Genomic DNA, 23,752 nt, shown 5'->3' with positions numbered 1-23,752 from the left:
CAAGCAAACCTCATCGAGCCGAGTTTCTTCCTCCACGCTGTCTCCTTCCTACCCATTCCACCAGAAACGGACCCACCCACCCCTCCCTTCTTTACTAGTTCCGGCGAAACCTGACTATGAAAACTATGCTGAACTCCAACGGCGCAGCAGAGAGCGCAGCATGTCACAATACAGTGACCAGTTCGCAACCCAGCAGCTATTTTTTCGCCTCTGGCTGTAGCTGAATGCCGTGAGACTTCAAATTCTAAACCAAGCACGGCGTTTTTCAAACCGGGACGCAGTGCTACTGGCACTCCAGTAACTGCGTTAAAGAGACGCAAAAATTAAAGCTTCCTTTGAACCTTCCACAAGAACGCCAAGAAAATAGATGAGGCTCCAAGCAGCATGTATTACACCCAGTGAACTACTAGGCCAGGGACGGCATAGACGAGCTGCATGATGCGCGATGAAAGCCGACACAATGAGCCCGTTATACTGCCACATCTCCTTCGTTCTTTTCCCGTTCGCCTCACCTAATCAAAGCAGCGCTAGAGATCAGGCGAACGAGCGAATACGTATAAGAGAGAAGAGAGGAAACAAATAAAGAGCGGGGACAGGGCACGAGTGCGAAGGACAGCTTCCGGCAAGAAACGCGAAGGACGAGACACAACACCAGCAAATTGAGGCCGCCGGAGGAAATGGAACATAAAGGTGGAGAAGAAAGAGTACGCTTGGAATAGAAGACGACCAAGAAAAGAGCTCTTGACGCGACGACGACACCGCGCAGGAGAAAGATGAATACGCGGAGCAAAGAATAAATATCGAAAGGCAAATATTTAAAATAATAAACAACGCACGGCCTAACAGAGCCTGGAATAGGAGGCCGGCTCACAAAATATACGACAAGAGAACAGAACACAGAGATCAAACGCGCAAACTACTTTTTTTCGCGACTTGAGCCTGTGGGCCCAAGTACAAGAAACACGCGGCCACGCGAATATAATCAGCGCTGCTGAAAAAAAAAAAAAGTATATAAAAAGACAGCAAGAATACCAGGATTCAGACAGGGATGGATGTCTAAAACTACAAAACCCGACTAGAGCAAGGAGAGCTGGATAAAAGGCAAAAACCCTTAGCATCTTCAGACAAGCCACAACGACGATATGGATGTACTAAATAGAGGAAAGCAAAGGAAAATAATATAACGCCAAGACGTAGGTATACAGCGACGATCGCATAGCGTGAGTTCACGCACGAAGGAACCCGAAATTAGATTACGCGCGCCGATGCAGCAGCCATGTTAATACCCTTTCCCTCTACTCTTACCCCCCGCCTCCTAAACACATACACACGCAGCCGCAGAACTAAAAACGCTCACCACACTCTCCCCTCCAACCAAGCCACCAATCCCGCTCATCTGCCGTCCTGAACTCGGTGCCTTCTCACGCATATTCATTCTTCGGTGCTTTTTATTTTTTTGCTTTTTTCATATCTTTCTTTATCTGCTCAGCCACTCGGTTTCATCACGCACCTCCATCGTTTCGTTATTCCCATTTTATTTCGCGCGCACCCCAGTCTCGAGTGGGGCTGTACAGACGGTGTAGCGCGTCTTTCTTTGCGAGTTCCTTCGCCCTATTACAGCTTCGCAGCGTCTCCTTCGTTCAATGCTTTGCCTTGCCCGCTGCGTGAGAGCGGGGAGAGCGAAGCGCAGGCGCTGATCGCGAAAAGCAAAGGCAGTAAAAACGTCAGGTACGAGAAGGCCAGCGAGAGTGGAGAATAGAAGCTGACGCGCCGCGAAGACCGACTTGCCAGTTCCGAAGTCAGGAATAAAAAAAGAAGAAAAAATGAAAGCTTTACTGCAGGTTTCAAGGAACATGGGGCGGGCAGGAGTTAACATCAGGATCGCGTTAAGAACTGCATCGTCGAAAGAAACAAATGATTTTAAGTTCAAGAAGTTCTCTCTCTCTTTTCTTCTTTTTTTTTTTTTTCAAAAAGCAGCGTAAAGAAAAATGGAAACACTGAGAGTAACGGGCGGATGGGCCAAAAACAAAAAGGAAAAAAAGCAAGAAGTGCGAAGGTAGTAGCGACTGGGGTAAACCGAATTTCGAGACGGAGATAACGATACAGGCGCGAGGAAGAAACAATGCCAGAGATAGGAAAATGGGAATGATACGGCGCCTAGGAGAGGAAGGAGCGAGCCGAGACCGGCGGTTCCCAAAGGGGAAAAGAATGGGGGAAAATGCTCATAGGGCGGAAGCCTCCCTGGTCAAAAGAGGGAAGAAATGGGGAGCGCGAACCGTGGAGTAGCGGGCGCAAATTAACTCTGGCCCGAAACTCGAGCCCGGTTTGAAGAATTAGGGCAACGCGAGCAGCGAGAAATTAGTTGCAGCATTCCTCTGCTGCCGTCAAGGAAAGAGAGCAGACAGCTTTAGAAAGCAGCGGGGATATATTTAAAAGAAGAAAAAAAAAAAAAAGAAGGAAGCGAAAATGCGATCAATGTAGTCACTTGCTGAAACACTTCGCAAGACCGCGGTAAAAGCGAAAGGCGGTCATAACGGACCCAGGGGTGAGGGGACGGTACTAAGAGAGCCAGACAGTGGGAAACACTTCACTGCACGTTAAAGCAGTAACGCTACAATAAACAGGAATGCGGGGAAGTGGTGAGTGTAATAAAGTACAACCAGCGCAGGCCTCTCTGACAAGTGCCACAGACAAGGATGGTAGAGAGAGAGAGAGAGAGAGCTTTATTTCCATGTAATATTCAGCGCCAAACAAGCCCTGGGCCATGGCCGCCGAAGTTAACTGGTCTTACAGCTCGCCCGAAGCTAGCCAAGCCAGCCACATTGGGAGAGAAGGGTATAGAAAATCAGGGGACACAATGCCAAAGAATGCGTTAAATGTCGCACTAGTTAATATATCTCCCCACACAGTAACCGAGATGAAGGAAAGAACAACCGCAAGGTGCCCTTGCTACTCACGAAATTCAATAACAGTATGGAAGTGAAGACAACATCCTACCACGCAAGATAATCTTCTAGGGCAAGCGAATGCTCGAACGAATCGATACGTCAGTCCGACTTCTTTCAATTCACCCCTTGTTTTGAATCTAATTCAAGTATCCGACATCGTCGACTTATTAGGTTTTTCCCGAGATTCGAAACTTCGGCTCAAGCTACGCGGCACTAAACGTTGATCCGCTCACCTCTCTGTAATAACGTGAATTGCTACCGGCATGGGCGGAAAGACTGGCGAGAAGGGCAATATCTAGTGAAGATTATCCAGCGTAAAAACGATGGTATATCAAGAGGCTGCCGAAAATGTGGCCTATTTCTCGAATAGCCAACTACATAGACGCTGTTTATAACCATAGCAACGGAACGTGCTACCGGAAGCATAGCCGAAGCAACTTGCAATCCTCCTTAACCAAAGCTGGCTGAAAAGGATTTCCGATTCCTGCCATGCACTGAATAACAAAAAGGCAAAGTGATGAAGTTTATATCAAAATTCAGATAAATTAAAATCTTCTCTGTTTTTCTCCGACAAGCTGTTCATATTATTTTTTTTTTCCACAGCAACAAATATGGTAAACAACAGGCGAAAGCTGGTTCTCACCAAACAAGTTGAGAAACTTGCTTCTGTTCGTGAGCACCTCTATTTCTTTGGTAGTTCATCACATGTGCCAAGTCCTGATAAAGTGGATCACCATTTCGAAGTATATTTTCAAGAATTAATGATAATCGCTTAAGATGACACTATCAAATTCCATTAGTTAGTCACTGTAACGGCCACAATGGGAAATTACTAAGTAAAGTAATCAATACTGCATTCAGTACCACAAGTTATCTGTTGGTTGTTCACAACAGACCTGCCGCATCGGGACCAATAAGCTTGTGCGCCCCACCCACGCGCGGTAGAGGGTCACGGTGGCAGACTGCGGATCACGGCAAGCTAAATCTCTCTAGTGAAAGCATCGAAGCCATTCGATTCTAAATCATTGGTCCAATATCAATCAGCTCTCAGCGCACTGCGCATGTCTGCTCGCGTGCACTTTATCGAGCAAGTGGATCGCGCGATGCTGAAAGCCTCCATTCAATAGTGACAGGGAAAGACTGGCCTGACGAGAGAGAGAACTGAAAAGGATGCATTTGAAGGTAGCACTTACAAGAAGGACGCCAAATGTCACTCACAAAGAGAGGCGAGGCAAAACCTCCGGCGGGGCCAGTAATCGGCGCCAAAGTATGTCGAGTTCGGTTGTAGCGACGAAGAAGTATGCACAATCATCCGAGCAAAGCACTTCCGGCAAGGCGAAACAAACTAGCTCGTGTTCTCTGAAAAATTAAGCGCAGCTAGACAGGAGGAAAACACTTTGCATATTCCAATGAGATGGTCGGTGGGCGACATGAATTTGTGCATGTATTACTGAGCTGAGTGGCGTGCCTGAACGTCCCTAATAAAAAAGAGAGAGAGAGAGAAACTCGCACAAACAAGAAACGTCCGATAACTGATACCAGCACTTAGGTAAGGGAATACTTAATGCTCCTGCTTAATATACAGAGGCAGGAAATCTAACGCGCTGTTCATGAGCTTGTTATTAATACATATGCCCGATAACGGGACATGAATTCCTTTTTTGTGTGCGTGTGTGTGTGTGTTTATGACAAATCTTAGTCATCTTTCGGATGCTAATACAACTCTCCTTTCTGCATTTTCTCTCAACATTGTCCCGGTTCCGCTAAACAAGAGGCGTCACCTGATTACCTTTAAGCCTCTACAGCAACTATAAACACCAAAAGGACCTCGTTTCAGACTGATAACTGTCTCTCTAGGATAACAAATCTGCCAGTATAAGCGAAAAGATTATAGTGTTCGGCTGCCGATTCAGAGGACACGGGCTCAATCGCGAACGAGGCGGCCGCGTAAAATCAGATGGAGATGAAACACCCGTATGCCTTTAGGCGCATCAAGCCCGCGCAGATTGATCTGGTGCCCAAGGCGCTTCCTCCTGCTTCACGCCTTCATTCCAACTTCACATCACGGCGCGGTTCAGGTGTCATTCAGCATTAAGTTAAACAGTCAAAGTACCTCTTTAATTTCGAAAAGCCAGTTTATTATTATTATTATTATTATTATTATTATTATTATTATTATTATTATTATTATTATTATTATTATTATTATTATTATTATTATTATTATTATTATTATTATTATTATTATTATTATTATTATTATTATTATTATTATCAGCAAGAAAGCAAAGCCCTTTTAAGAAATATTTTTGTGTAAACATCAAGTATCCGTGGCGACCCCCCAAATTTAAAGTTTGCGCACAATAGATAATGACCAAGCCCCCAGTGAACTGAATAGAATATAAACCCTCAAACTGCCTCTGAGAGATGAAAGCATACATTGCCCCGGTCTGCGTAGACTGGCATTTTAATTTCATAACGTAAAGTTTCTTTTGGTCCGGCCGAGAACCGGACCATTTCGGTTTGATTTGGTTGATAGCGTTGCAAAGTCTCAAAGCGACATCGGTAATGAAAGACGCTGTTGTGGGGGGCTCCGGATATTTCGAACACCCGGGTTTCCGTAACGTGCAGTCGTATCGCACAGTTCGGCCTTGCCTTTCGCGTCCATCGAAACGAAGTCACCGAGGCGGGGATAGTCCTCGGAATCAGCAGTTGAGTACACTGAGCACTGATCCACCGCGGCGGGTAGAACGTAAAACGTGAACACCGAGATTTTTTTTTTTTTTTTAACAAAGCGAAGGGCGATAGAGGAGAGATGCGAGAGCCTAGGGCGCTTGCTGATGCCCGCACTCTGCCCCTGAGGGCCGTCTCGGGCGTCCGATGAGCGGGCGGCGCAGAGCCCGTGGCTCTTGTTTCTCTTATGAGAAATTCTGTTTGGCTCGTCTCTCTCTCTCTCTCTCTCTCGTTGGTGCGGCTCAACCACCGAACGGGTGATAAAAGCTGCGTTCCAAAAAAAAAAAAAAAAAAGAAAGTAAGCTTTGCGCCAATCGAAAGCAAACAACCACTTTCTGGTTGAAGTAACAGTTGCACAGATTGAGCACCAGCTCTGCAGGGAACGGCAATCCATCAGGGCGGAGCCCTCGACAGATGGCGTAGCGAAGCAACGACGCGTATCACTAGTACAGTGACCTAATGAGTTATCCACTAACCATGCCTTCGAGCACTGTTGTCAAATTCGTTCAAGCTGTGAAAGGTTCGTTTTTTGTTTGTTTGTTTGTTTGTTTGTTTGTTTGTTTGTTTGTTTGTTTGTTTGTTTGTTTGTTTTTCTTTCGGTGAAAGATCACGTCTCCGTAATTAGAAAGAGTATACTCTATAGATACGAGAGCACTTCGATCTCTCCTCGAGGCCCCTTGAAACCCTAGTCTCCATAGTGAAACTCGATGCGTCCCATCTGCGGGCCTCATGAGCGGTGCGCGCATCATGCACAACTCCAGACAAGATATGCCGTCGAGGGGCTCTGCGAGCTCAAAGACCTTACTGCTGCAGCTGACGAGTCCTGAAAACAACTAACCGCGGAATATTCCAGCAACTAAAGGTTAATGCAGCATAATGCGTGCACTTTGGGCATTACACCCATAAATTGAAGGCGAACACGAGCAAGTAACAATATTCCTTTGCCAGCAAATAAAGAGGGAACGAGAGGGAGATGAAGAGAGCCGGATGGCATTACTGACATTAGCAGCAGCGTCCCTAAAGGGAGCCTGGGTTCCTTCGCGTTGAAAAAGTCCAGAACAGCGCGCGCTGCCTCCGCGTCTTGCCCGAATTCTCGTTAAAATCTCCCAAGCGCGCCCTGCATTAGAAAGTTAAGTGAATGCGGCCGAAGGCTCGGCGCCCAGCTCAGCCAGCCTGCGTTAAATCATCCCGCGAGCAACAGTGCCCGGATGTTGGCCGAGACAAAGAAAATAAAAACAAAGTACATGCATGGGGCGTATAGGGAGAACCGGCGAAGCATGTACCCGCCCTTTTCCCGCAATGCCGGAACCACGCCAGAGCGCTGCGAACAGAGAAGTAGATGGGACACTCCGAATTAATTTCGAGCTGCCGTGGCTATCTAAGGAGCAACCAAGTAGGGCGTTTTTACACGTCTTAGCAGCAACAGCGCTGGGAAGTTGATGCGGCGGTAGCCTTCAGACAGCAATACGCCAGCACAGAGGGTGGTCACCAACTGCGATTAAAGGGCCAGTTCATTTCCACTGCGAAAACGTTCAAGAGAGAGAAGAGATGCTGGTTAGCAATATCAGATAGTGGCATGGACGACTGCTAGAACGGGCTGCGTAGTGGTTGATATCAGAACCCCGGTGAACTGTGGGGTACGGTGGCGAACGTTCGCATCTGCTCGTCCAAATGCACTCACTGAGCTCCGTGTACGGCCGAAGAATAGTCGAGGCGCCGCCCAGTGTCGCAGCAACAAGCATGGAGTTCTGCGCGCTGCTGCTTTGACTGTGGCCGGAGAGGACACACAGCCGGCAGCTGCCCCTCGAGAGTCGAGAACGCGACGCAGGAGCGACTGGACGGAACCATGCTGAGAAGCATTGCGGATCCCACGTGGCGCATTCTATAGCCTGTCTTGTGCGCTGCCAATTCAGCGCACGCAGCTGAGGAAAGCCATCCAATCGAAAGATCCCAAAAACGATTCGCCTGCGGGCAATCCTGAGTGTGCTGTTGTCCTTCGCGGACACAGGTGTCGTCCCAGCTATTTGAGAGGTATCGACTCCGACTATCAGGGCAGCAGTCGCGCTAGCAACCCCACGTAGTGAGGGTAAAATTTTCAAGACAGAAAGGAAGGGCGAAGGGTCTTAAGGGTCAGCTGAGGAACGGTGGAAACAAGAAAGTGTCTAAAATGGACATAAAGCTGCTGCTTTTGTTCCTTCTTGCAGTCAATATCGAGGTCAGGACATGGTGTTAAGAAGCGGAAAACCTTAGACGCTAGGCAAAGGAGGGTGTAAAGTAACACTGGATACTATACTGACCTTTCCATCGACCGCAGACAAATGTCACAACACCTGTTCTTCGCAGTGTCGCCGACAGCTTGCAAATGTCACAACGCCTGCTCTTTGGAGTAGACTACGATTTCTTCCACGCCCTTTCCAGTTCCGTTCAGAAGTGACAATAATTCTGGGTTCGAGTTGGAGCTAAGGGTCAGCCTCCTTTCTGCTGGCACCCTGTCGGCATGAGGCAAGGAACGGGGTGCCGCCCATCTCGACGCATTAGCTATATACGCCCTCCTTTCATAGCTGTTGCAGACTCCCACGAAACCGACTGGCCAAGCCATGTACACACACATTCAAAACCAAAAGGTCAGGGACGCGTCGCATATGAGGCCAGCGGACAGTGAAAAGCGAGCAAACCTACAGAACAATAACAATAAATAAAAAGGGGGGGGGGGGGGGGGGGAGTCGTCTTCTTTTTGACGCAAAAAGCGAACAGGCAGCGTCGGAAACTAGAAAAGCATGAATGGAGCTATACAAATCGGCCGCCATAAAGCGGCAAGGCACTGCGAGATCAAAGATCCCCCCGCAAAGCTCCTCCGGATGCATTCAGAATCAAAAGAACTCGCGCGATGGGGCACAGCGGAAAAGGGATAAATGAATGAACGATGGAACGAACGAGTGGTCGATGAAAGCCGGCGCCGACGGCGGACGCCCATGAGTGAAGCCCACGTGCAAGAAACACGGCGGTGCAACAGGGCCGCGCATGGAGGAAATGGGCAGATGGGGGAGTACTGGAGAGGAACGGTGAAGCTTGGTAAGCGATGCAAATACAGAGGCCCATCTGTCTGGAGTGTGCGGAAGCTGGTCAGACAGAAAAAAGAACACGAAGAGGCGAGACACGTGATCGATGGACGGAACAGTCTCCTGTGCCGCCTGGACGATATATAGGCGAGCTCGGAGACATCATCAACCCGTCACCACCAGCAGCAGCATTTCCAGGGACCACAGCAGCAGCGGGAGGGGAGCAACGCGGGCGCCGGACCGCCCAGACTAACTGCACGGCGGCGGTGTGTGGCACAAGAAGCAGCAGCAGCAGGCTGCAGACCGGAGAGCAGAGGGTCGCCAACCAGAGATGGCGCGCGCTCCCTCCCTCTCGCTCCGCCAGCGCTGTTGCAACAAAGACGCTGATGGTCCAGAGAAACTATACTACACGGCCTCAACGGCGGGCCAAGTCTCACACCCTCCCAAGCCAGCGACCCGTTCGATAAGGCTCCGCCGCCGACAAAGAATGGAGGCCCGGCCAACATAAAGGGAGGAAGGAGGGACGGCGGCCGTCTTTACGATGACCCGGCCCGATCACGAAGACGACCGACCACAAACTAAGACGGAGGGTGCGCGCAAAAAAAAATGGCGGCTGGTGAAAGAGCGAGATCAGATTTTGATGACGGCCAGGACGGATAGCGCGAGGCTAGGTGGCAGCCATCAAGGTGGAGAGAGGAGCGCATTGCCTAGAGGCGAGAAAACAGCGACCTGACAAAAGAGGCACGGGTTGAAGATGTCGACCGATGATCCGGTATCAAACATGGCGCATACGCGGGCACCGATAGAGATGGCGCCGCTGCCACGTGATTCCTTCGTGGGAATGCATGATAAAAAAACCTGTGTTTGATGAATTTTAGCAAATCGGAGGCGCACTTACACACCTTCCCTTTCCGGGACTGGCTACTGTGCATGTGAAGTGCAGGCACGCGGTATCACCTGACCACACGGCATCGCGCCGCAGGCTCTCACCCCTCTCGATCTCCAGCGATCTTCCACCACTCCTTGCCGCGAGGAGAAAGTGCATGAGAGCGCGCCGATAGCAGTAAAGGTAGAGGAACAGAGGTATATCGGCCGTCTCTCTCCTGCCTGCGGTCGCCTGGCAATACGTTTCTCCGTCACATTTGAGAGATTTAGCTTGCCGGAGACGTACTGACGTAGACGTACTGACGTAGACGTACTGACGCAGACGTATACCGATTTACCGTACCCCTCCCACGCAGGCGCAGTGGTTGCGATTACACTCACCCCTGTCAATGTACGTGCGCAGGATTGGTCCGGCAAACCGGTATACGTCTACGTCAGTACGTATCCGAAAAGCAAAATCTCTCTATTAGCAGGTGACCAATCTGGAGTGACGGGTTCCCGACGACGGTGATAAAGAGAATGCCGGCGCCATGAGGCAGAGATGGGGAGCGATAATTAAAGACCACTAAACAACCGCAATAAGACGAAAATGAAGACAGGCTCAGGCACCTCGTGCAAGAGGAGGAAGACTAGACAGCAGAGCGCGGCAGAATGTGAGCGGCTGGACCGCGGAGACGACGACGTACGCCACGGCGCTTGCTGCCTCCGCCAATAACGCTGATGAAGGTGACGATCACACGACACATATCCCGGCGCCGGGAAGATGCCACGGACGTGACTCGGTTGGCCAAAAGGTGGCGAGAATGACGACAGCAGCGGCAGACAGCAGTCAGCAGACGCGACGTGATGGGCGGAAAAGAAACCTACAGGAGACACAATAACGTCAGGCACCCGCAGGCGAAGAGCTGCTTCGTAATACGTGGCACGACTAAGTGTTTTCAAATTTCTCGAACAGGCGGCGGGGGCGAACAACGCCCAATAAGCGCGCTGTCTCGTCAAATGAAGAATACTCCCGAAAACCGGACAAGTGCACGCAGACGACCCGATTTCGAAGTTTTCGTACGTGCAACGATCCGAGAACCTTAACGTCGATTATAGTACGAATCAAAGCAACCCGACATGATAGTTAGCCGCTGCTGAGGCCGAATTCTCGAGATCGATTTCCGACAGCGACGAAGATGAGAGCTTCCAAGGAGGCGAACTATAAAGCACAATGCAGACAGATTTCGGCACAAAGGCTTTGTCAACAAAAATTCCAGCCCGAAGGAGGGCACTGCTTTTCGACCATGCAGTGTGATTTTCTGTGTACGTCCCACGTTCCAAATTAAAAGGAACGCTGGTATTCTTCCCTACGAAAGTCAGGACTTACATACATCCCAGAAGAGTAAACCACATTACTTGACTATAAACTTTTCTGTGTCATTTAAGAACCCCAGACGGCCAAAAATTTTCCCGGTGACCTCCGGCACTATTCACGGCGAGCAAAGTTCTTGCGGCGAGTGAAGATCATTCAATAAATCAATTAACAACGCAAGCGACGATGGGACACCCAAGCTGGCGCTTTTTGAGGCTGTGAGTCACAGCCAACATCTTTCCAGCAACATAAAATTAAAGAAAAATTGGGAGGCGATCAAAGTGAATTACAGCAACGGAAGTGCGGGAGCTTTTCCTTCCACTCACCAGCCTATTCCAATACCCATTTTATTCCAGCTCCACTGTATTTCACTCACAACTGTTCCAACTATGATTCTACTCCAATTACAATTCTACTCTTACTCCACATCTGTTCGTAATCAGTGCTTTTATCCATTTTCGCTGAGCCATCCTTAGTATAGCTTCTATGCTGGCTCTCCCCTACAAATTGAGAGGCACTTCCCTCTTCTACGCATTCCACCTGCCAAAGCTCCGTAGACGTCGTTACCGATGCCGATCGCCTAAGCAGCCACGTCGCGGGGTGTACAGCAATTCCAGACCGCAGCATCCATGCCGGCTCGAAGAAACTGCAAACATCGCTCGGCACGTGCGGGGAGCTAAGTCACTACACTACAGCGAGGTGAAAGCGCCGAGATAAACAGAACGAAGCTCGCAACAGATGAGGCAAATTAAACGAGCCACCACCGCACCGCGTCGAGAAGCAAAAACGGTCAGGCCACCGTGTGCCACCGCAGGCGTTGGTTACCAGTGCCAACCGCTAATTGGCCGCGTCTGTGATTGCCTTCCTTTTTTTTTATTATTCCTTCTCCTTCTAGCGTATGCTCGCCATGCAGAGGTACACGTGTCAGCATTATCCCACCGTCAGCGCAGAATTAGTCCGGCAAGACGACGACAGGTCGCTTACTCCCTGTTCTTATATGTACATTTTCAGCCTAGCTTTCTTTTTCTCTCCCTAATGGGGAAGCAACGGCGCGAGAGAAGAACCTCATTCGGTCGCTTAATTAGGGAGCCACGAGTGCCGGAACGGAATCGCGCGTCGCGGAAACAAAACGAAAGTAAGACGAATGGAAAAGTGGGAGAATATCTGCGGCGTGTCAGCCGAGCACATGGAAATGCCGGAGGAATGCGGCAGCGGAACGTTTTGAATCACAGCACCGGTGAGAAGGAGATCTTGAATGCGGAGAGAGGTATGGTGGCGCCACCTTTCCGCGGCTCCGTGACTCAGGATGGGCAAGAAGTTTGCTGAACGCGCTCTTCGCTACATAGTTTCGCTAGGAATAAGACAGAGCGAGCGTCGCGGGCACCTTATCCGGAGTTTCACATAGTACCAAGCAATGCGCGTATATGCTGATTAATTAGTTAATAAGGTAAAGCCAATTACGCCATCAGACGTCGAAATGGCCAAAGGGGTAATGTCGACGTCCAAGGGGAGTCACGTGGTACCCAACTTCTATGGTGTGTTTTGTCGAAAATGTCAGCTTGCGCAGTGCACAGTTCGCGGTCGATAGAAGTGACCACCAAGTCTGCTACTAAGAAAACTTGCACAAACTGAGACTCCTGATCGGATGCCAAAATTTCGTAACTGTTGAATATTTGATGAAATATGCCCCCTTTTCAGAACAGATATCGAGGCTTGTAGTATACAGTGCACACAAACTACTGCAAGAAAATATCAATACACTGTTACTCATCCCCTGAGAGTGCCTACCAAATGCACACCACCCTATCCTTATTCTTCTGGTTACTTTGCTCCAGTAGTCCCAATCTGTGGTCACTGCCCGCTCGAATTAGATGTGGCTTAGGTTGACAACCGAAAATTCGGACACCTGATTTTTCGGACATGCTTGACTATTCGGACTTTTTCGCCGCATCGCGACATGCTCCACACCACTAATGTATACGAGCTACCGAAATTTCAGACGCATCGCGACTGATTTGTATATTTTTCGCCGCGGCACCACTACCAATAGCCAAGCCTCGAGCCGTAAGAATGTATTGTGGAACGTCATTAATCCAGGTTCAGTGCGACGCAGTAGCTGCACAAGTTCACTATAAGCTGCCCCTATATACGGCCCCGCCGCGTTTCGAGGATGCTTCACTGCACGGCAGATGAGGACTATGCGATGAAGCGTTCTCAAACGCGGCGGTTCATCGACCTCTCAGTGGCAGGTTCGCTTTCGCGTCTGGACTTCATCTAAGCCAGGGCGTTCGCTCGCGAGATGCTGACGGCAGCATAGCCATCGAACGCAGGGAGCCGCCTGTTGTCTGTGTAAACACTGCGCGGCGAGACAGTGAAGCATCAGACTGGTCTACTTTACCCTTCCTCCACCATAGTGGCAATCAGTTCATATAAAGTGACTTTTTCTACAAAATTTGATTTTTCAAACTTTCTCGCGGTCCATAGAGAGACCAAAAAATTGGTCGTCAACTGCTGTACAAACTGCTGTTCCTTTCCAACACTCTTGAATATTTTTTCAAATTAATTTTACGGCCTGCCGCTCTGCTTTACCATCTTGTTTTGTTATCATACTTTTTTTTATCCCCTGATTTACTAGTAAGGCAATAAGATGCCATCAGTCAACTGCAGATTACTAGTGATGACTGCCATTGGTTGATTACAAATGTGGCGCTGAATTTCACCTGAGCAATTGGCCTTACCGCAGGCCCAAACATGATCGACCGGTGAAGCACGAACATGCTCCGTCAAGGAACTCAATGGTAGCTCCAGTAATATGCGTTGTGGGGCTAGTTGGTTCATACTCAGATTGGTTTTATGCGCACAAAAAGACGACACAAAAAGACAAGGGAGACAGGACGGAGCGCACTTTTAACTGTTTTATTCCGGAAATGTACCTGACATTTATACCAAAAAAAAAAAATTATCAGTGCCTAATCATCAGTGCTACGTGCGAGCCAAATACCCAAGAAAAGCATAAAGGAAGGGCACAGGTCACTCACCTCTTATCTAATTTATCTAAAAAGACAAATTCTTTATCATACATTGTCACAGATGGTGCGCTAATACATGACCTTCCGCTTTTCCTAATATGGTAGGCCTCAGCCAATTCTCGCGCAAGCGTGTCAGTGCTCCTGCACTGACATCTTCACCTGCAATCAATTTTTTAGAACCATTTTAGGCTACCTCCCCTCTTTAAATCCTCCTTAATACTTTTCATATTATATTTGCTTGGGCCACTTACCTTAAACTTATAGATTAACTTTCCAGTTCACTTGGCTCTAACCTTTCAGACTTTCATACTTATAATTTCTTAATGATGTCTCCCATTTCCTGAAAGAGTTCGCCTGCATCCTATTCAACTAACCTACTTCTATTGCACACTCCGTAATAATATTTGTGCGACTGTCATTTCATTTCTCAACACTGCTGTGATGGTCCTCCATTACAGACCATAAATTAAGTTCGCTCCAAGCCCTACTATGCAAACTAGTACTGTAGTTCCCAGGGAACTCCTCTTTCCCCATGGAAATAGAAAAAGGGTGACTGGAATTATGCTTATTACCCTCTCGTGAATGAGCCCACATGAAGCAGGAACCTAAAGCTCAGGACTTTCAATAGGCTTACCTGTTTCCACATTCACTAAAATTCACCTTCCTCATGGAGAAGGGAAGGAAACAACTGCATATCTTTCACCTGCAGAGTGAACTGCTGCTAGGAAGTGCTAATAGTACCAGAAACTGCTGTAGTATCACCAACTCATAATGAGTAGACACAGATAATTACAGTAAAGCCTCGATAATTCGAACCTGGTTAATTTGAAATGCGGGATAATTCAAGTTTTCTGCAGTCCCGTATTTTCCAATGCAAATCTGAACGAATAATGCCAACCAGCAGCCTGAGCCAGTCCGGTCGGCAATGCCCGATCCATTTTTCGCCGCAAAACCTGTGAAATGACGATCTTACGGAGCTGTGAGGCAAAGCCACATATAGATGACGATGACGTGACCGAGCCGGAGCATTCTATGCACAAAAATCGGTTCACAGTACGTCCGCTGAAACGTGCGCCTTCAGATGAGAAGACATGTTTCACTACAACAAAGCAGGCATACCGTTCTTTTCAAGTGATCTCACTCCCACTCCATCCCATGGCGTGTTTCACCCTCTCTTCGCACTGCGTCAGTGGCAGCTCGCAACAGCCCTTCCCCTCCTCCAATGCTGCAAGTTTGCGCTACGCAGGTCTTGCCTGCGCCATTTCTTCGTGTTGTGTGCGGCGGTTAGGGGTCGGCTACTGCGCCATTGCTCTTTTGGGCTGTGTAGAAGTGCTAGCTTTGTGACCGTACAAGTGAACGAAATGCTGAAGTACAAGACTTTAATGCTGCAGGAGAAGTTCTGCTTGATCCAAGAAGCAGGCAAGAACGCTTGTTCCAAGACCGAGTTGGCTAAAAGCACGCCGTGCCCTTCTCAATGTTGTCCACAATACTGAGCAACAAGTCGAAGATAATAGAGACCCACGGCTATGACACCACGGCAAGATACATTCTTCGAAGCGGTCCCAAGTGCTGGCTCTGGCATATTAAGATGTGATATCTGCTCCTCTTCGCTGGCTTCAGAAAGCAAACACAGGCCACTTTTCCGTCAATGAAACGATACTGCGGGAGAAGACCAATGACCTGGCTCTGCAACTTAGGCACGAAGAATTCAAGTGTACTAACGGATGGTTTAGCCATTTTAAAGAATGTAACAATATGTTTCACTTCTGACCATCTGTGGAGAGAGCGTTGTCGAAAATTGGAAGAAGCACACTTTGATCAAAGAAGACGTTAGTCTAGTTGGTGCATTTTTGTAAATGACTGCGACATTTACAAAAACGCCATCATGTCGGCACCTTATTGTCGCTGTCCCTTGTCTTTTTCCACGCTAGTTGCAATGTCGCAGTCATTTACAAGCACACTTTGGTGCCGCTGCTTAGCGAATATGGTGCAAACGATGTTTACAACCTTGATAGGCTGCACTTTTTTTCCAACATGCTGTCAACCAAAACATTCGCACTGAAGGACACCGCAGTCAAAGGTAGAAAACAGGCCAAGGAAAGGATTACTGTGCTGTTCGGCACAAGCATGTGCAGTAAACAGAAGCTGCCGCTACTGGTTAACATTAATCCAGCGCATCGCACATCCACAAGGAATTATCATGAACTAAACCTTAGCACCTATTTTGCCAGAAGCGATACATTTAAGCACAGCTTTTTCCCTCGTATGATCGAGGCATGAAACAGAATACCTGGACTGCATCGTTCCCTCCCACTGCATGAATTTGTTAGGGCAATCAACCACTGTTGATCACTGTCTCAATAACCTGAATTCAATGATTAGTTTGTTTCTGTGTTTGTTTTATTGTTTGCTCGATTGTTTGTTGATACTGCTCTGTATGATTACCTTACTTTTTTTTCTTTTTGTCATTTAAAATATAAACTCCTCTACCCCACTCCTGCTATAGCTCCAGGTGGAGCTGCAGTATGTACAAATAAAAAATAAATTACTAAAAGACGGGGAAGCCTCGCTGCTTCAAAGGAAGATTTCTAAGACAATGGCAAAGAATACTCCAACGACCTCCTTGGAGCCATATGCCTCACAGTGTACACTTGGAAACAAGTGGAGCCCACGTTGATCAGGTGATGTTTTGAACGCACTGGATTTTTCAGTGAAAGCATTGTTGATGCCGATGCAGACTACCAATGTACGCTCGACGAAGAAGTAGTAGCAGGGTATTGCGACTGCATCAATGCATTCTATGCAGAAAATGGCGAGTCCAGCACAGCTGGCTTCGCCGAGTATCTGAACTTTGAGAGTGGTGAGCAAACAGGCTGCTCGAACTTGGAGAGTGAGGTTACTGCTGTTGTGAACCTACGCGATGACAGCGACAATAGCAACGATAGCAACGAGCATCCCTGAGCACCACCTGCTCTCAGTGGAGTTATCGCATCGCTGAACGTTACCGCAAATTTGTTGAGTGCCACGGTGGAAGACCTGAAATGTTTCACCTAGCTGACCAACTCAAGAACATTACCTTCGGAGCCGCAAAATACCGGATGCAGCAAACCAGCATCTCTGATTACTTTAAGTAATTCAAAATATGCAGAATAAAGGTAGTGCATTCCTGCAACACATTTTTTTTCCTATGTCATATTTCTTGGTGTGTTCAGTTAATTCAAAAATCTGCTTAATTCGAAGATTTCGTGCAGTCCCAATGACTTTGAATTAACGAGGTTTTGCTTACTTCAACCTGCCCTACATTTGAGAACCTGCTCACATAGAACTCCAGCTAGAAACCCTTTCCCTCAGCCACTTCCTCAACATCACATCATTGCCTGCAGCGAACATTCACTGGAAAAAATGGCTGCACTCGTACAGCATTCTCTCTGTTGAGGTGAAGATCCGTGATTACTAAGACAAGGCGTCCTAGAGGTACTCCCTTTTTCCATGTTAGTGGCCCCCTTAACAGCTAGAAGAAACGTGATTTGGAAAAGTATCGGACATAGCCTTTTTCCTTGAACATGCTTCTGGGAGGTCAGCTGGCATGCCACCTTGCTATGGTCAAGGGGCAGCAGTGCAACTAGAAATCAACAGAGGTAAGCGCCAGCAAACGCTAAATGTCTCCCTCAGTGCTGTCTCAAGCCTGTTCTTGAGTACAACCACAGCGGTCAGACAAGGTACGTGAAGTGTTCGATGTCACCAATGTCTTGTGCACCTTTTAGGCTCTGTAACTAAAGAGTAGGCTAGAGCAGGGGAAAATAAATACAGCACAGACCTTGGATTGCCCCGTAGTGCCGCGTGGTGGAGGGCGTTGAAGCCGTTGTTGTTGGTGAGCGTGATGTCCGCGTTGTGGTCCAGAAGGAGGGTGAGCATGTCGTCCCGTTTCTTGCTGATGGCATCATGCAGTGGTGTGTCTCCCTCACAGTCCTGAAATGACAAAAAGAAGGTGGGCACATTGGATCGCACGTATATTTATCTCACTCTAATAAAATCAAGTCGACGCTTTGATAGAAAAGCAGAATGTTCACCTGTGTATACTTCTTTATTGCGTCTTTCATTATTGCATTTTTAATTTCCGTCTTAAAACTTATTGGCTCCCATATGTCACTTCAATTTTCTATATAAGCTGATCCTTTGGCCTTATTAGTCAAAGCTGCGAAGAAAATTTATCTAGCTTCACGGTATTCCACCTTACACTTGAGGGGAACACCACGTGGCTCACCTGCAGGCTCGGGTGGCATCCCAGCTCGAGCAGGGTCTTGACCACCCCCATGTGACCCTTGTTGACTGCAATGTGCAGGGGCGTCTGGCGGCGCTTGTTGCGAGCGTTCAGATCGGCCCCCGCGCGGGCCAGCAGCTCCATCACGCTGGGCTCATCACCAAAGGCAGTGTGGTGCACCGCACGATCACCGTCCTTGTCCTGGTGCAAGAATTTCAAAGCAAGCGCCTTGTCAAGCCCGACCATGCTCAAATTTCGACTCCGGCCTCATATATGCCCATTTGCCAAAGTCATGTTTTGCATACATCTACCAACTCTTGTGTCTTCAATAAATAAGGCTTGCTACAATGGCTGCAGCTCTGATCATCACTTTATCCTGCAATCATAAACAATGCAGCACCAGCACATATGTGGAATTAAAAAGCACACAACTAGCAAAACATATAAATATCATAAGCCATGATATAAGGACACATCAGAAGACTCACTCAGAGGGCTAACATTATAGGGGTGATTTCTACTTGCCGCTGTTCGAGCAAAGCAAATGAAGGGCACTAGAGTTGCTGTACACGTTCATTCTGAATGTGTATTTATCGCAATGCAGTGTTCAATCTGACTCATATAAATTGAAAAATTATGAACTTTCACAAGCTTTAAGCAGGTTCATACACATTACAAATCACAAGTAACCCACTACAATTACGATAAAGTTATATGAAATGCAACCGATTTCAGTGATCGATTACAACCTCTGAAAAGCAGCCGAACGATTACATAGAAGTTGTCAATTGCTATTACGTTATCTTCTGTCTATCATTCATTAGGACAGTACAAATAAGCAAAGACAAGACTGAGCTGGTGTGCCTTGCTTTTTCAGCAGTCTGTTGCTATAGATACATTGAAAATTGACCTGGAGTTGTTTTTCCAAGTTTTCTATCATTTTTTTTTTAATTTCCTCATGAACACATTAGTAGCGACACTGAAAAATATTTACATGTATAGAATCAAACACAATTGTCTGCAGCATTCAAGCAGTGGTGTACAGTGGAAAAAGAGTGCAAATCTAAGACACATATTGACATTTACTGATAATACCATATTTACTCGCGTAAAGCTCGCACTCATGTAAGGCTCGCACCCCCAACATTGGCCGTCGAAAATTGGCATTTTTTTTTTCCTCGCATAATCATCGCACCACCAATATTACCACCGCGAGAGTCGTCTGCTAGCAGTAACAAGCGCCATCTTTGCAGCGCTACTGAACCTAGCTTGCCTCGTTGTGTGCATGAGCTACCAGGCGGCGATAGCGTGCTCAGGTAGATCATCATCATCATCATCATCATCAGTTATGCTCGCCTTTTTTTTTTTACCTCCATGATGCTCGTAGTCGTCGCCATCTTGCATTGTTCTTTCGCTCCGTTCGTGTTACTTTCTTTGTTCCACCGTCTACCGTGTTCTTGGTGCCGCATAGTGGTGGGGCGGTAAGCAAGTTATACAGCTGCTTTTAAGCTGAAAACTTTTGAGTACGGGCTACAGCATAGCAACCACGCTGCCAGCCGGCACTTTGACGTCAACGAGTTCTGCGTAGTGCGCTACTAGAGACAGTGATTGCAGTGTCGATATGGACTCGGATCAAGTCTCTGATCAAGAGTAAAACTGTATGGTCTGCTCTGAGCATTATACCACGGAACGCAGGGAGTGATGATGAGGCTGCGTGCGGTAAATAAAGTGCTTTTGGCGACCCTGTACTTTTATAACAAGGGTAAGTTCTGCTTGAAAGTAATGTTTTGGTTATATTTACAATAGCTGACCTAAGAATCCCAATTCGCACCTATTTAAATTTGCTTTCAGCACTCCAAAACATTTGCTCGACAATTTTCCCCGCGTAATTATCACACCCCCTAACTTAGCATCAATTTTCCGCGAAAAAAAGTGCAAGCATTATGCGAGTAAACACGGTACTTTCAATCTAGCTCAACCGGAAATTCAAGCAAAAACTGCATAGACACAAGTGCATTGCCTCTAAAAAAGCAGCTCCTCGGGCATGCAGAACACAGAAGCATTGCCTTTAGCAAACAGAGAACACAGGCTAGTGAATTGAATGCCTCTGATGCTTTCATGAGCAGCCCAAGACCTACTGAACTACACACATGCACCGAGGGCATGTACCAATTTTTGTTAGCTTTCTGGCCACTGAAGGCATCCGTCTGACTTGTTTGTCTGCCTCATCGTCATAACCAACCAATATTTTGCACTTACAACTTAAGTGTACTTTCTTAGGCATTCTGTCTTTACTCACCGTCAGCAAAATAAAATAGCCATGATGGCAAGTGTTCTTGGTCTAGGGCAAAAAAAGAAATTTGTCTCTTCTGCCCATTGTGTTTTTTTTTCTGTATATTTTGATATCGATGCAAAGGGATATCGTTTCATGCATGTATTTCTCCACAGCTGAACCAATGTCATGTAAGAGAATTCTGTTCTGTTCTAGTGTTCGCTACAAAATTCGGGTTCTCGAAGCTATACCGCTGGTGACAACTTGTTTTTGGAAAAATGTATGTTAGCAGATTACTTGAAATCGAATACTGAAAAAAAAAGAATAACTGCATTGTCAAAAACATCACACCATACACAAAAGTAATTTCCTCAATTTTGCTTAGAGGTTTAAGTGTAGTGAAATGAAACGTTTGTTATAGTGAAATATAAGTTATAGGGAAATATATCGTAAAGTATTTTGAATGTGGCCAAGTCCGTAATATACAGTGCGTTTCACAATTACCAGCGTGCTGTAGAATGCTTCTCCCAACTAAACCGCGGAATGCTCGCAGCTCAAATTTCGTACGGAAGTGGCATTTTGTCGTTAATATGTTTTAATACCAAATTTGTTTAGGGTACTTTCCTAATTCAATCAGAAAAATCTAGATGTTCTCATAGTATGTGGCGGCAGCGAAGCAAAAGAAACCACTGCCCCAGCGCTAGCACCTGTGCCACCATCTTATGCAACAACCTTCCATCGCCTCTTGTTGTGGCTGGAAACAGCACAAGATGGAGCCTCTGGTGTTAGCGCTGGGGCACCGGCCTCTTTTGCGCCGCCGCCGCCGTATACAATGGGAACATCTGGCTTTTTCTTATTGAACCAAGCAAGTACCCTAAACAAATTTGGTATTAAAAAATGCGACAAAATACCATTTCTGTGTGAAATTTGAGCTGCGAGGATTCCGTGGTTTAGCTGGGAGAAGCATTCTAAAGTGCGCTGGTAAATGTGCAATGCGCTGTATATTACGAACTTATCCACATTCGAAATACTCAACAATATATTGCCTAATGAGAAAAATAAAACCACGAATGTAACGCGAACTAAGCACTTGAAAAAGTACCTTTACTAGACTTTCTGACCCTTGCACTCTCATTAAAAAACGCTCATTTGTCATTGTCATCGGAGGTCGAGGTCACAGAAACCGAGTCTTCCTTTTCCCTCTTGTCCTCCTAGACGATGCCGTCGGTAGCCTTTGCCGTCAGGCACACATAAAAAATCACCTCATACTGCATATGCTACCCACATATGGTAGATTAGTTAATGTCTAGCCATCAAGCTACCACAGAATTCCACATTTCTTCTGCCATCAGAATAGCTTCCTTTTGAAGCGAGCGTCATACTGTGCACAATGCACAGCACAACGCAGCGGCAATAGCAGAAGTAACCGCACTAATCCACTTCGAAAGATGCGGCAAGCACGTTATAAAGGTGGTAACGTGATATTAAGCCTACGAGCAAAAAGCGCAATGTTTTGACTTTGGGTGGATTGGGATTTGGCTGATTTGGCTTCCCTGGTACCCATGTTGCCAACATAACATCGTAAAACCACGGAAACCGAAACCGAGTGGTGACGGATTCAATATGGCTGTACCCAGCTGCTGCTTTAGGAAAACCGCATTGCAGTATTCGAGTATAACGCGAGGGTAGACTTTGACAGCCAAAAATCATAAAAGAACTTTCGTCACATTTGAGTAAATACGGCAATGGGCACCATTTTTATGACTTCAGTTTGAAAAACAATGGTTTTTGTTAGAGATTCCTGAAAAACGTGCTTCAATTACTAATTCCTTCTTTTTTTGGTGTGGTTTAGGGGGGTTTAACACTCCAAAATGACTCGGGCTATGAGAGATGCCGTAGTAGAGAGCTCCAGGGATCTCAACCACCTGGGGTTCTTTAATGCACACTGGAATCTCACAGCATAAGGGCGCCTTGCTTTTTCGCTAGCATGAAAGAGGCAGAGCCCCCTTGCACCCACGCTAGTGAAGATCTCAGTATCGTACGTGTGTCACATGCTGCCTTCCACAGACACAGGCCAAAAAGTGCATATGCACAAAACACACTTACTCACTGACCTGGCTTAAATACGCCACGACCGCATTTCCAAATGACAGGCATCACAAGACCCATTAGTGTATCTAGGCACAAAGATGGCTGGGTATCAATGCTGCACATATGGACGTATGGAAAGACACACAGCACACCTGTTTGAGGAATTGATAACAGCTATGCTGCAGACGAAACGAGACAAGAGAGAGAGACTCTCCCATCCTTTTTAGACAAACTTCTAATGACTTCATCTCAGAGAGAGTCTGCAGCTGAAAAATCATGTCCTGCCTGAATGCAAGGCTGCAAGACGTACAACTGTGCACTCAGTGCACCATTCGTGTAAGCCCATGTGTGCCATTGGCCGAAAAGGTCTGAAAATCACATTGCATAGCATAACCAGTCCTTAGGAGGCACAGTATGCTCCTTGTCATATTTAGGTTTTAGTCTCATCACCCAAATGCAAATGCACAGAGAAGTTCTTTATGCACTCATTTATGCTTTTGTCTACTACATTCACATTCACATCTTGCGCCCCTTAACATCACCAGAGTAACACTCCACACTTCCATAATACTGCAAATACGAGGAGGCAAAGTGAACTGAAAAAAAAAAACTTTGGCAATTTTTTTTTTTCACAGGGAACTTTTCGCTATGCTTCGCAGCATGTCAGGATCTGACCCAATTAAGGCGGAGGACAACTAACCTCAATCTCAACGTCAGCGCTGTGACGCAAGAGGATCTTGACAACTTCAACGTGTCCATTCTGGCTGGCAGCTTGGAGGGCAGTGTGACTCGCAAACACACCATTAACCTGGGCACATCAAAAGAAGAAATGCAAAACCATTAACCATCAACCACTAGATAAGCAATACAGCTATTAATACTTCTAACCCAGCTGACCCAGCTGACGTGCACTGCTGTAATCTATAAAACAGAGGCATTTTCCCCACTAACATTTACACACATTTCGGAGGCACAGTAACAGCATGAAGTGAAATATATAGGAACAAAATATTTATATCTCTGCAGCCAAAGTAGCAGGTGTGTTCACCAACTGGTTGCATTCATTATAATCAATACAGCAAAGAGCCAGTCCTTTGGAAGTCTAAAGTATACAAATAGT

General features: G+C 46.9%; 1 protein-coding gene across 2 annotated transcripts in view; it reads right to left on the bottom strand.

Annotated features, from left to right (window-relative positions):
* The window catches only part of mib1 (E3 ubiquitin-protein ligase mind bomb 1), a 508,315-nt gene that overhangs the window by 468,981 nt on the left and 15,582 nt on the right, over positions 1-23,752 (bottom strand). For both annotated transcript variants that reach the window (XM_084578830.1, XM_084578831.1), the window contains exons 10-12: positions 23,333-23,440; positions 18,273-18,470; positions 17,826-17,977 (exon numbers count right to left, since the gene is read on the bottom strand). In XM_084578830.1, the coding sequence (XP_084434956.1) occupies positions 17,826-17,977; positions 18,273-18,470; positions 23,333-23,440 (458 nt within the window). The remainder of the gene's footprint in view (positions 1-17,825; positions 17,978-18,272; positions 18,471-23,332; positions 23,441-23,752) is intronic.

This window comes from Amblyomma maculatum, chromosome 9 (assembly GCF_055883805.1).
Source record: "Amblyomma maculatum isolate TAMU_Amacu chromosome 9, ASM5588380v1, whole genome shotgun sequence".
Taxonomy (NCBI): domain Eukaryota; kingdom Metazoa; phylum Arthropoda; class Arachnida; order Ixodida; family Ixodidae; genus Amblyomma; species Amblyomma maculatum.
This window is presented reverse-complemented; position numbering and strand designations above follow the sequence as displayed.